General features: G+C 42.0%; 1 protein-coding gene across 10 annotated transcripts in view; it reads left to right on the top strand.

Annotated features, from left to right (window-relative positions):
* CSNK1G1 (casein kinase 1 gamma 1) overlaps positions 1 to 14,665 on the top strand; it is a 267,816-nt gene that overhangs the window by 178,148 nt on the left and 75,003 nt on the right. For all 10 annotated transcript variants that reach the window (XR_007358830.2, XR_012670195.1, XM_048866988.2 and 7 more), the window contains one exon: positions 1,216 to 1,367. Coding sequence is in view for 8 of the 10 variants with exons in the window: in XM_048866988.2 (XP_048722945.1) it covers positions 1,216 to 1,367 (152 nt within the window). In the remaining 2 variants the exon portion in view is untranslated. The remainder of the gene's footprint in view (positions 1 to 1,215; positions 1,368 to 14,665) is intronic.

Genomic DNA, 14,665 nt, shown 5'->3' with positions numbered 1-14,665 from the left:
CAAGTCAATTTGGCATTGGGCTGAACTCTTTGAGGTTGTGTTTCAAAATAAGTATCCCCTCTCCCCGTTTGTCTTTTGAAACTGTTTATGAAGCAAAGGCTGAAAGCATATTCTATAATAAAATACAATGCTTCTGCTGCATTGTCTCAAACAGATGCAAGGAGGCTGAGTTCCTGTACTAGAAGAAACCTTGGAGCACTAGCTGTTGGCCCATATCACATAATATTGAATCAGCTCTATGTAGTGATCAATTGGAATTCTTTCACAGGGCAGCAAATTCAAGAAGTACAACTCTGCTTTGGTTAGTTCAGTGAGTGTTCAAAACAGACCTTGTGCAACAGGAATCTGCAAGATCAGCCTTGTGTTGACTGAGCCATTGTTTCCCCCTTTCTGGTGCCCTTTGGAAAACAATTTGCGTTTATCATCCAATATTGTCATCAGAGTTGAATATACATTTTCTTTTATGGGCATATTGAAAATGTATTCCTGTGCCTTTTTGCGGTCAGAGAACTGACTACAGTTAGCAACCACTTACAAGGGTTTTGTGTATGATTTAGCAAAATAATTTTATGGATAAGTTTAACTGATTAGATACATTTCTTATTTCATCAAGTGAAATAAGATATAAAGATTAAAAATCTTTGCATTACTTATAGTGCTTATGTGTGTTTTGAATTATAACTCTTACTAAAATGCATGTATATTAACATAAACCAGATTATGTAAAGCTATGCTGAAAACAACATACATTGGTTTACAAAGGAGCCCTTTCTTGACCATATTTTTTTTTAAGTAAAAAGGTTTTACCTCTTTGCAGCTGCTTGAACTAGTCAGAACGTAGACTTGTTTGGGGTTCATGGCCCCCAAATGTTTAGTGTAAAGGAGGGAACTTCTTACAAATTATATCTTCTATGACCCAAACTTTTGCAGTGCTAGAATTAGGTATTTCATGTGCTTATAGTATTTGTTGCCCTAAAATCCATATGCTTTACAAAGGCTTTCTTTGAGAAGAACATGTACTGGTTTGCACGTCTTTCCATCCATATCAATAAATACATGTGGAAACTTTTTTCTGCTTGCTGTGCAAGATCTGTAATGGGGACTATGAGTTAAGCGATAAAAATAAAGCTTGGGGACAACAAAGGGTCTGACTTGACAGGAGTAATACTAGTGCAGTCCTGCTCACTTGTTTAATTTTTTCCCCTGTTCTTACAGCTGAAGGCCTCCCCCAGGTGTATTACTTTGGCCCATGTGGAAAGTACAATGCCATGGTACTAGAACTACTTGGTCCTAGCTTGGAAGATTTGTTTGACCTCTGTGATCGAACTTTCACTTTGAAGACGGTATTAATGATAGCCATCCAGCTGGTGAGTAGTGACTTTGCTGGCAGGGCCTCTGCCACCTTTTTGAACTATTCCAATTTGTGTTATATCCAACAATATCTTAACTATTGATGGTGTGACAGGGTCGGGCTAGATGGCTATAGGAGAGTAATAGAAGGCAGATATATCAGCCCCAGGCTCAGTTAGGTCCCTTTTCCCTGGGTAAGGTAACAGGGAAGGTTCCAGATCAATCAGGAACCTTCTGGAGACAATTAAGACAGGCTGATTAGAACACCTGCAGCCAATCAAGAAGCTCCTAGAATCAATTAAGGCAGGCTAATCAGGGCACCTGGGTTTTGAAAAGGAGCTCACTTCAGTTTGTGATGCGTGTGTGAGGAGCTGGGAGCAAGAGACACTAGGAGCTGAGAGTGAGAACGTGGACTGTTGGAGGACTGAGGTGTACAAGTATTATCAGACACCAGGAGGAAGGTCCTATGGTGAGGATAAAGAAGGTGTTGGGAGGAGGCCATGGGAAAGTAGCCCAGGGAGTTGTAGCTGTCGCACAGCTGTTCCAGGAGGCACTCTAGACAGCTGCATTCCACAGGGCCCTGGGCTGGAACCCGGAGTAGAGGGCGGGCCCAGGTTCCTCCCAAATCCTTCCAACTCCTGGTCAGACACAGGAGGAGTCGACCTGGACTGTGGGTTTGGAAAAACAGCCAAGCTGAGGGCTGCCGTGAAGCTCCAAGGCGAGAAAATCTGCCAGTAAGCGCAAGACCCACCAAGGTAGAACAGGAACTTTGTCACAATGGGTAAAATTAATAGCCATTGGCCTGTCAGCCCTTGCTGTAATACTCTCTTGAAGGATTTATTACTCAGACATAACAGTCTGAATGGGGTACCGAATCTCTAGATATGGGAGAAAACTACTACTTCCTCCAAATTTGAATAAAATTCTTATTTAGGAGGGACGGATGGTTAGTTCTCTGCTCTCCCCACTCTGTATTAAGCTTTGATTAGTCTTTAATTACTTTCTGGATCATTAATATGTACGGATATTACCACTCCTTAAGTACAATTCATCAGAGGGTCATTGAATGCGTAGTCCTCAGCTGAGAGATTGTGTCGTTGCTGTCCCGAGCATCGAGAGTAAATCAGAATGGGGAACTCTGTAAGGTTCCAGGATGTACTTGAAGGAAAGATTCCGTTAGCAAGAAAAAGTCAAGTTGTAACTATGCTATTAAACCACTTAATGACTTGTTAGCTGAGGAGTAAGTTCATATTAACACTGAATTACTCCATGCATTTAACTGTAACTATGGTGCCTTGAAACATTATAGCATGACATGAAACAAATGCAGGGAAACATACACTGTATTAAAGTAACACTAGTCCTCACTAACTGATGTAAATAGTGGGGTTCAGAATCCAGGCAGTTGGTAACTCACAACACCACCACCTCCCTAATGATCAATGTGTGTGTCATGCCCAAGTATTGAAGTACAAAGTGAGACAGGTTCAGTGACAGGTTTTAATTTTGATTTCCTTGCTTATATTGTGCTTTACAGTGAATCTGAATTAGAACACTATTTTAATTCTTATCTTGACGTAGCCATTGACTTGCTATATGGAAACATCACTTTGCCTGTTTGTGACTGTTTTTCTTCCCATCCCATGTCTTGTCTATTTAGATTGTAAGCTCTTCAGGGCAGGGGGGACTGTTTCCTTCTATGTGTTTGTACAGTGCCTCACACAGTGGGGCCCATATCTCAGTTGGGCCCTCTTGATGCTACTGTAACAACAATAATTAAAAATAATAATGTAGCTGTTCTGTATATTGTGTCTGAGAAGTGCACTGTCAGTTCAGATCTTTAAGTTAATTATCAGAAGGAGTTGAGGAATGAAAGATCACTTGGGCCCAATGTGCACTACCATAGTAACTATGATCATGGCTGAACTTACCAGATCCATTCTTGTTTGTATAGCACAAATAGGTTACAGCTGTGAAAGAGAACCTAGCAGTTTTAGCCTAGCAGTTTGGCCGTACCACCATCTACATTACAAATGGTAGTACCATTTTCTTCAGGAGAGTCTGGTCCCTTTTCTCCTGAGCTATGTTTTCTTTTCCAATTTCACCCACTGTTCTCGGCAGTTTGATCTGCAGGGTTGGCCTGAGAGTCCAAGAGCAGCCCAGATGGTTCCTATAATGGTCCCCTTACTTTGCACTCTCATCTAGATCAGCAGGACTAATCACTGTGACAGACACATCTCAGGCTCTTTGGTGCACGTGCAGCAAGTTACAAACTGACAGAAAGCTTCAGCATCTTGTTTTTCATGCCAAGGGATCAACTTAATACTTCCTGTGACATATTTAAAAATAAATTTGTTCTATGAATAAATATGAAGAGCTAAGTACATATAGCTTGGCTAAGAAACAGCTAGGGGCTAGAATGGGGGACTTAGATTTATAGATATGTGAAGGGAATAAACAACGAAAAGGGAGAGGAATGAGTTATTCAAGGAATGTAATTAGGAGTAATGGGAGAAATTACAAAGTAATTGTTAAACTCTATATCATGAAAATCTTCCTGGCAATGAGACCTATTAAATTGTTGTATAGAATCTCTAGGGAAGAGATGAAAGCCTCTTGTTTAGAACATTTAAAATTAGACTACATGATAGGAAATAATCCTGCCTTGGCAGGAAGATTAACTAGGTGGGTCTTAATGTCTTTGCCATCTCCAATTTACACTCATATACAATGAGATGGAATCTTAGGGGCTTTTTTTCTTACTATAATACACCCTTAAAAGTAGTGTAATAAATGTGTGTGTTGAAGCAGTTTTCTCCCTTCCTTTCCCACTGAGAATTTTATAAGTATATAAATCCTGAATAACTCATTCATCATGGATGCTTTATATTGTCCCCTTAACAATATCAAGCTGACATAGCATTCTCCTGGCCACCGCTGCAACAGAATCCCAAGATAATTTACTTCAAGGAAACAACATTCCTGAAGTGAGGCAAAGTTTTAAAGTTTAAAATGGCTTCTTAAGTATTGCCAGTCCCAAAATTCACAAACCATAAGTCAGACCCCAACAGATTGCAATTATTTAAAATGATCAGATCATGCATTTGGTCTGTATTCTGATTTTTGAACTCCCCTGCCCACCCCAAGGTGTGTGACTACAGCATTGTCAAACTATCAACTGAATCATGAGTAATGCGATTTTAGTCTTTGTTGTTAACATTCTTGCTAGAGAAACCAACCAAGATCAGGTCCCCATTGTGTTGGGTACTGGACAAAGAGGAGACAGCCCTTGCCTCAGAGATTGCAATCTAATGCAAATCATAGTGGTGAGATATTGATGCGGAAACATGACATGTACCCACTGAACCCATTTCATATAGGGGTCACCAAACATCCATCACATAAGAACGGCTTTTAATACCTGTTGAGCTGATCTGGATTCAAACAGGTGAACTACAAATCAGACTATGTACTTCATTAGCAATGCCCTGCGGCATATCATCCCCCACAAACACTAATGATACACCTTTGAGAAGAGCGATTGCTTTCTAGAAAGTAACGCTTACTAAATCAAGCTGTGATCTTTTGGCGCTTAAACAGGCACGGTCTTCCATTCTCTGGACACAAACAAAATCTCCCACATGTTGCTGTCACTCACACTAGAGTAAAGTGCCCCGTCCGATTCTTAAAGGGACAGCTCCTATTAACCAAAATACAAATGCTAAACATACAATAAAACCGATATAACACAACTTCCAAATTCACTTCTAAATACAATGCTTTATGATATAAAATCAGTCCAACAATTACTCCTGGATGCTAGCACTAATGCTTACACATACATACTTTTTTTTTTTTTTTTTTTTTGCGTCCAGAGGTCATCAGCGCATTGAACTCAGAACCTTCATATCGACAACACAGGTCTCCTCTGCTTCAGCTATAAATACATGGGTATAGCCATACTGGATTAGACCGAAGGTCCATATAGTCCAGTATCCTGGAAAATATAGAAGTAACCGGAGTGGGGAAGCATGCTGTTTTCTCTGTATGGACCAGCCCATACAGGAGAGACAACATACACTCTGCTGGAGGGTTACACAACTATTAGTGAGGTGGTAGTGGAATGCTGGGCATCCTATAAAGGACAACTACTGTGTTAATTAAAAACCCTGTGATTTGGAAAATCTGCCTTGGCTTATGTGGACTAGATAAGTTTGTTGCAATAACTGTCTCCTGGCATGGTGTAGAAGTGGAGAGTGGATGATAGCTGAACATGGAGCCTTCCAGTTTATAGGACTAAAGAATTGGAACTATAAAAGAAATTCTACTGCTTTTTCTATCTTCCCTCCCTTGCACTTCATGGACTCTGGATGTAAAGGAGTCAGATCAGTATCTTACAATGCTGCTGGAGTGCATTAATTCAGTGACTACATAATCTAAAAAATGTTTGATCTTTCCAAACTCCCACTTTGTCTCCACCTACACATCTTGCTGTGAAAGTACTTTTTAAAAAATAAATTGAAGAAGGTAGTACTGGTTTTCATATGAGCATCAGCTCGGCATCCTTTTTTTTTTTTTTTTTAAAGTTGACCATCCCAATAAATGACCTATCCTAGTAGTAAAGACAAAGTACTCATACTGCATTTTAAATCTTACTTTGTCTGGGGGTTAGCCAGCTCTCCAGCCCCTTTTAAAGGGACACTTTTCCAGGTTGAATGTATTCCAAACATACCTTTTGATCTTCAAACCTACCACTGTGTGAAACAAATGATTGAGATGTGTGACAAATGGCTGAAATGTGGAACATCTGTTGTGTTATGCATCATACCATAATTATTTTATAATGATTGTTAACTATAAAACAATCTGATTTAAAAGATTTTTTTCTCTGTGTGTATTAAATTACTTTTTAAAAGAAAACTAAAAAAAGTTTCAGCATGTAGAAATGAGTTCTTTGCATGGCATCTGCGTATTGCCATTTATGAGATCAAGGCACTCACGCTTTGAGCTCCTAGAATCATCTAGAAAACAGTGTCTTTTGGGTCCACTTGCCTATCCTTTCCCCTTTTATCCTGGATGGCTCCAAGAGTATAAAATGAAGAGTGGCCCAACCACCCTTCAGTTCCTTCTAACTTCTGACAGTCCAGTGAGCTTAGATTGCACACACCATCCTCAGTGCTTTCCTCATCAGTTTTTCTTATTTCTATTTCTTCTCTTTTGGGGCAAATTTTGTTTATAGCTTGTTAGTTTTTTCAGTCACATTTTTCTTCTAAAAGTAAAGAGGAGATGCCTGACTCTGGCACAGGCTTTGTCTGCACTTAAGGGTAGGAGGGCTGCCGCAAGCCCCCCCTACTGATGGAGGAGGCTCCCTAGGCCTGGTCAACTAACTCTGGCAGTCTGTAAATAGAGCTTGGTTTAGGGATCTGTAAATAGAGCTTGGTTTAGGGATAAGGTCCCCTGGTCTGTTCAAGGTGACCTAGGAGAGTAAGTTATGTGCCTAAACCATCTCTCTGGACATTGGATCTGGATCTTCAGAACTCAGATCCTTCAGCCAAGTGTTGACCTGAGGCTGCAGAGCATGGATGCAGGGGTCACGAGATCCAGAAACCACAGCCAAGTTGGAACCATAGTTGACACATTTGGATCTGAATCCAGAGGCAGAAACCAACTTGCAGCTGGATCTAGCAGTCAAACATGAATCCAGTGTTAGCATTTGGATCCAATTTTGACAGCCATACAGGAATAACTGCTAACCACAGTTGCCAAGAAGGGATCACGTTGGCTGGGATCCAGCCAGCATGAGGATCAACTGTCACTTGTCTAGTGGTTCTGTACCCCCGAGTCCTGGATCTACTCAAGTCGTTAAGGTCCAGTACTGCAGTTCCAACAGCATGATCTTTGTGAACTGCTTTCCATATTGATTCTGTGTACGCCATAGTGGTATGAGCAAGCAGATCCATTCTGGAGATCCTCACGACACTGGAAGGGGGAAACACATTAGTCTTTTAGAACAAATTTTGAAGGACAGATTAAATTCACAGGTAATTGGAAAAGCAGATGTAATCCATTTGCGTTCACCAAAGGTAGATCATGCCAGACTAACATGATATTCTTCTTTAAGAAGATAAGTGATTTTTTTTTAGGCAAGGGAAATGCAGCAGATCTAATATACTAGGACTTCAGTAAAGCATTTGATGCTGTAAAATTAGAGAAGATGGGGATTCGTCAAGAATTGTAAGGTAGGTAAGGAGAAAAGGAGTACTTGTGGCACCTTAGAGACTAACCAATTTATTTGAGCATAAGCTTTCGTGAGCTACAGCTCACTTCATCGGATGCATGAGCTGTAGCTCACGAAAGCTTATGCTCAAATAAATTGGTTAGTCTCTAAGGTGCCACAAGTACTCCTTTTCTTTTTGCAAATACAGACTAACATGGTAGGTAAGGATTTGGTTAAAGGGAAGAAAGCAACCAGTTGCCCTGAAAGGTGAGCAGAGAGACTGAAGGGAGGTTATTAGTGAAGTTCCTCAAGGATCAATCTAGGGACAGATTTATTTAATATTTCTGTTACTAACCTTGGCACGAAAGTAGAAGTGTGTTAATGAAACTTATTCATGTTACAACGTTGGGAGACATTGTCAATACAGAGAAACATCAGAATATTATGTAGGAAGAACTGGATGACCTTGAAAACTGGAGTAATAGAAACGGGATGGAATTTAAAATGCAAGGTCATGCACTGAAGGTCTAATAAGAATTTATGCTATATACTGGAGTATCATCAGTTGGGAGTGACACAGGAGGTGAGAGACTGAGGTGTGTTGGTTAATCACAAGATGACTGAGCTACGAAAAAGGCAAATGTGATCCTAAAATGTATCAGGTAAGGCATTTCCAGTAAAAATAGAGAAATATTTCAACTATTCCCATATTGACTGGATAAGTGTCACCTCAGGACAGGGTGTAGAGAAGTTTCTAGACATCATAAATGACTGCTTCTTGGAGTGGTTGGTCCTGGTACCCACAAGGGGAGAGGCAATTCTTGATTTAGTCATAAGTGGAGCACAGGATCTGATCCAAGAGGTGAATATAGCTGAATCGCTCAGTAACAGTGACCATAAAGTAATAAAATGTAACATCCTTTTGTGGGGGGAGATACCAAAGAAGCCCACCACAGTATATTTAACTATAGAAAGGGGAACTACACAAAAATGAGGAAGCTAGTTAAACGTAAATTAAAAGGTACAGTCACAAAAGTGGCATGCTTGGAAGCTGCATGGAAACTTTTTTAAAAACATCATAATAGAGACTCAAATCAAATGTATACCCCAAATTAAAAAACATAATAAGAGGAACAAAAAAGTGTCACAATGGCTAACCAACAAGGTAAAAGAAGCAGTTAGAAGCAAAAGGGTATTCTGTAAAAATTGGAAGTCAGATCCTACTGAGGAAAGTAGAAAGGAGCATAAACGCTGGCAAATCAAGTGTAAAACTATAATTCATCATCATCATGTTCCTATTATGCCTCTGGCATTTAGGGCAGTGATGAGGCTCCTCCCCTTCTGTCTGTTTCTGGCAAGTCTTTCAATGGTTCCCCAGCTGTGCCCCAGGTTTTTCAGGTCGGCTTCCACAGCTCTTCACCATGTTGGTTTTGGATGGCCTTGTTTTCGCTTGCCTTCCTGTGTTCTCTTATTGCTACTCTGGTGATGGAATCAGTTTCCATCTGAAGCACATGACCGATCCATCTCCAACGCCTCCTGGCAATGATGGTGCTCAGATCCTCTTGGCTGCACTGTGTCAATAGATCTTGTTTGAGATTGTTCTGGGCCAAAAGATGTGGAGGATTTTTCTGAATCAGATTGTATGGAATGAAGACAGTTTGGTCATGTCCTACTTCCTCATTTCCCAGCATTCTGCACTTTAAAGTAGTGTTGAAAGTATGCAGCTCTGATAAATCATGAGTTTGGTTTGGGGTAGTATTTTGATGATTTCCAGACTGTATTTAAGCTCCTGAAGGTGTTCCTGGCTTTATTGATTTTGTTACGGATGTCCTGGCTTGTTCCACCATCCTGGCTGATGATGCTGCCCAAGTATGTGAATGTTTCTACATTGGTGAGAACATAATCCTCTATCCGTTCTGGTGATGGTGAGGCTATATTAAAGGTCATGATATCTGTCTTATTGCGGTTGATTTTCAGTCCAATTTGCTGGCTGAATGCTTTGAATCAAGTTGTTTTTTCTTGTATATGGTGTTGGGTTTGTGATAGAGAGACATCATCTGCGAAGTCTAGGTCTTCAAGGAATGAGAAGAGTATCCATTTAATGCCTCTTGGCATGTCTTCTGTTGTACGCTGCATTACCCAGTTGATGGCAATGTTGAAGAGGATTGCAGACATGACACACCCCTGACATACATTGTTTTGACTTCAAAACTGAGCTCACTGTGATCAACACTGCATGTAAAGTTGAAATAGAAGCTTTTGGTGACATTGATTATATGGAAAGGAATTCCATATGCCCGTAGAATGCACCATAGGCTGGTCCTGTGAATGCTATCAGTTAGGTAGGCCAAAAAAAAGAATTTGAAAAGTAACTAGCAAAAGACTCTCAAACTAACAGCAAAAATTTAAGTACATCAGAATCAGGAATTATAATTAAGTTTTTAAAAAAAAGTTATGTTTTTATGCAGGATAGGTCCATCAGTGACTGTTAGCCAACATGATCAGGGATGCAACTCCATACTTTGGGTGTTCCTAAGCCTCTGACTGCCAGATGCTGGGACTGGGGATGGATCAGTCGATAGTTGCCCTGTTCTGTTCATTCCCTCTGAAGCACCTGGCATTGGCTACTGTTGGAAGACAGGATACTGGGCTATGTGGACCATTGGTCTGATCCAGTATGGCGGTTCTTATGGTTTTATGTTCCTAAGTATTAATGACATTTTACAAGGCACTGGTAAGATCTCCTCTGGCATACTGTGTACAATTCTGGTCACCCATGTTAAAAAAAAGATGAATTTCAAGTGGAAGAGGTACAGAGAAGAGCTACTGGGATGATCAGGGGAATGGAGTGTCTAGGAGACTAAAAGAGCTTGACTTGTTTAGTCTAGCAAAACAAAGGCTGAGAGGATAAGGTTAATCTCTAAAAATATATTGGGGGTAAACACCAGGGAGGAAGTTCTTTACAACTGGCCATGAACAAATTTAGGCTGGAAATTACAATATTTTTAACCATCAGAGAAGAGAGGTTCTAGAAAAGCCTCCCAATAGGAGTTGTAGGGCAAACTATTAGATTTGAAAGAGCGCTGAACAAATGTTTGAGTGGGCTTGTATGACGTGGTTGATCGTGATGGTGGGGAGCCCTTCTGGCTCATGTCTGATATTCCTAAAATCTCATCTCTCATCTTCAGCCAGTCACCTGCCAGAGGTCAGACAGGAATTTGTTTCTCCACATTGTATTCTGGGTGTCTCTCCAACCCTCACCCCTTCCTCTGAAGCATCAAAGATGGCCACAGCTGGAGATGGAACACTGGGCAGGGCGGGCCAGGGCTCTGAGGTGGCACCGAGCATTCTTTCTCTGAGGTTCTTGGTTGGCTGGTTTTTGCTCATATGTTTAAGGTCTAACTGCTTGCCATATGTGGGGTTGGGAAGGAATTTTTTCCCAGGTCAAATTGATAGTGACCTTAGGGGAAGTTGCCTTCCTTTGCAGCATGAGATGGAAGTCACTTAAGAGGATCATTTGGGTATATATCTCTTAATTCGCTGTTATTGCAGGGGCCTCAGACGCTGTTGCACCTCAGTCCCTCCTGTTCTTTGCCTGTGGCATATAATAGTTTTTTAGGGCATGTCTACACTACAAAGTTAAGTCAACTTAATTTAAGATGACATCCAACTGCCGTGGTAATTAAGTTGGTCGGGCATGTCCAACCCACACACATTGTGTCAGTGGAGTGTCTTCACTAGCAGCACTTGCATTAATGCAGAGAGCAGTGCATTGTGGGTAGCTATCCCATAATGCAACTAGCCAAATGGGATTTTATGTAGGGCTTGCAGTGCCTCATGGGACCAAAACATTGTTGCAGAGTGAAATGGGAACATGGCTTCGACCTCCCATGATGCCGTTTTCTCCCTCCTTCTCTCCCTCCCTACCCTGATATCAACGGAAAACAACCCAAACTTTTTTGTCCCTTTTTTTCGAAAGCCTGGCTTAGCTGCGCATACTTCATAGCTCTAGAAGCATGGACCCCGTTCAGCTGTGCACTCTTGTGAGCATTACAAACACCTCGTGCCTTATCCTGCAGTATTTCCAGAGCCAAGACAGGACCCGCTGTGTGGAACATTGTGATGTCCTTCAAGCAGCCCTACTGCAAGCCATAGAACAAAACAATTCTCAGTTGCTGCTGGCAGTCGCACAGCAACTGATCATGGTAAAGCGTTCTTTCTGGTCCCAGGAAACAAGCACTGACTTGTGGGATCGCATCATTATGTAGTTATGGAATGATGAGCAGTGGCTACAGACGAACTTTTGAATGCCGAAGGCCATTTTCCAGGAACTTTGTGCAGAGCTTTTCCCAGCCCTGAAGCACAGCAACACTAAAATGAGACCTGCTCTGACAGTGGAGAAATGAGTGGCGATAGCTCTGTAGAAGCTTGCAATGCCAGACTGCTACCGGTCAGTGGGGAATAAATTCGGAGTTGGTAAATCCACCGTAAGAGTTATGATCCACGTTTGCAGGGCCATTGCTCCACTTCTGCTAAGAAGGGTAGTGAAGCTTGGAAATGTGCAGGACGTAGCGGGTGGTTTTGCTGCAATGGTGTTCCCTAACTGTGGTGGGGCAATAGATGGTGCACATATTCCTATCTTGGCACCAGAGCACCTCGCCAAAAAGTATATAAACCGGAAGGGGTACTTCTCGATGGTATTGAAAGCACTGGTGGATCACAAGGGGCATTTCACCGGTATAAACATTGGATGATCAGGTAAGGGGCATGATGCACACATCTTTAGGAGCATAGGTCTGAAAGGTGCAATAAGGGACTTTCTTTCCCGTTTGCAAAATAACCTTTGATGACGTAGAAATGCCAATAGTGATCCTGGAGATCCAGTCTACCCCTTGCTCCCATGGATCATGAAGCTGTACACTGGCCACCTGGACACCAGTAAGGAACAGTTCAACAATAGGCTGAGCACGTGCAGAATGGTGGTGGAATGTGCCTTTGGATGTTTAAAGGGTTGCTGGCGCAATTTGATTACTAGGTTAGACATCAGTGAAGGCAATATCACCATTGTTACCACTGCCGGCTGTGTGCTCCATAGTATCTGTGAGGCAAAGGGAGAGAAGTTTCTGCAAGGGTAGGGCGTGGAGGCGGATGGCCTGGCAACTAATTTTGATCAGCCAGATACCAGGGCATTAAGAAGAGCCCCACGAGGAGCTCTAAATCTCCGGGAGGCTTTGAAAACTTATTTCAGTAATGAGCCACAGTAATGTGCGCCCCTTATCTGCATTGTGCCTTCCCATACTGTAACACTGCACCCCATGTTCTTCACAGTGATGACAATATGATAGGATTATGGCATAATTATGATGTATTTTGTACAAGATAAGTCATGTGAGGTGTCATTGAAAGAGTTATGATTTGCTGAATATGATTATTCTATTATGCAGGTATCATATTTGTATTTGAAGTTATAAATACTGACTATGTATCTGTACTTCAAATGTAGTTACACCTGGGTAATGCCCACTAGACAAGATGCTTTCAGTCTAGATAGCTGGTTGGCAAGGGCTTATTCAGGGCGATGACCCATTAGGGAAAACAATAAGCCTTACAAGAAGTTTATCTCCCACTTGGAGAACACTCCAGAAAGCCTGTAAGTAATGGCTGCTATGACTCTACAAGGATGTGTCCAGGACACATGATGCTGGACTCCATCTTGGGATGTCAGTATTTTCCACAAACCAGTCTGGGAACCAAGCTTTGAAACAAAGGGTTCCCGTCATATGCTAAAGTTGTATAAGGCAGGAAGTGACATCTGTGGTTCTTCACTCCCCACACAAGAAGACAACTTGAAACACCTGAGGAACAGACTGAACTGGGGGAAGTGCTGGATCCAGGCTAGCCTGTGTATGAAAGATCTAGGGGTTCCAAGCTCTAAAGCAAATGCAGCTTGCCCCTTAAGAATCTGCAGCCTGCTTGTATCATCTCTCAGGGTGAGAATCTGCTAGTTCATACCCTATCTTTCTAGTATTTTATACTTGGTTTTTGTGTGGTTTATTTACTGGGTAATCTGTTTTGGTCTGTTTCTTATCACTTATAATCTACCTTTTTTGGTTAATAAACTTATTTTATGTTTTAATCCAAACCAGTGAGTTTTGACTGGAGTGCTTGAGGAAAAAATTCTGCTTGGTTACCACAAGTGTGCATTGCTCTCTTCACATTGAGGGAGAGGCGGACTGGATAATAAACCCATATACTGGTCAGATTTGACCAGGGCAGGATCGTACTGCTCTGGGGCCCTAGGCTGGGAAGCTGGTGGTTAGAGAGCCTGTGTGTAACTGCAGCTGGGTGAGTCCCTACCTGTGTGAATGCTGGTAAATTGCAGGCTGGAGGGCTTTGCAGCTTGTCACAGCAGCACAGTGTGAGAGGGAGCCCAGGCTGGTAGGTCAGAAGGCTCAGTGGTACCCCAGTTCCAGGTGGCACACCGGGGGGAGCCCATCACACAAACTATCCCCACCATTGCTTCAGTTTCCCTATACCTCCCTTCTTCCTGCCTGCCTGCCCACCTCCCCCCCAACCTCCATGCTTGGAATAAATAAAGAGTATTTAATTCTTGAAACATTGACTTTTATTGCACAAACAAACTGAAAGACCACGAAAATAATTTAACCTTGGGGAAACAGTGTGATAAAATTGAGAGAGGAGAAACCAAGTCAGCTTATCTGTAAGCACAGAAATCTTGCCCATCAAAGGTCTTTGAATGGCCACCTTTTGTTCTTAATATCCTCCCCCAATGTTGAGTGAAAGGGATACTGCACCTCCTCCCCCTGCCTCCTGGAACATTTGGGGGGGATGGGGGCGGGGATTGGGAACAGGGCGATGTTTGCAGGCTGTTCTGCAGGGGCTGCAGATGGAGTCTAGCCTCAAGCTGTTTTTCTTGAAACTGAACCAGATGTCTCAACATGTCTGATGGCTCTTTCATAATCCAGAGCATCTTATCCTGAACAGCATGCTCATACTCCTGGGATGCTCTCCTGCTTTCCATGTCCATTTTTTCAGACAATGAAATCCTCCAGGCTCTTAGCTCAGTGTCAGCTCTCC

This window comes from Caretta caretta, chromosome 10 (assembly GCF_965140235.1).
Source record: "Caretta caretta isolate rCarCar2 chromosome 10, rCarCar1.hap1, whole genome shotgun sequence".
In the NCBI taxonomy this organism is placed as follows: domain Eukaryota; kingdom Metazoa; phylum Chordata; order Testudines; family Cheloniidae; genus Caretta; species Caretta caretta.
This window is presented reverse-complemented; position numbering and strand designations above follow the sequence as displayed.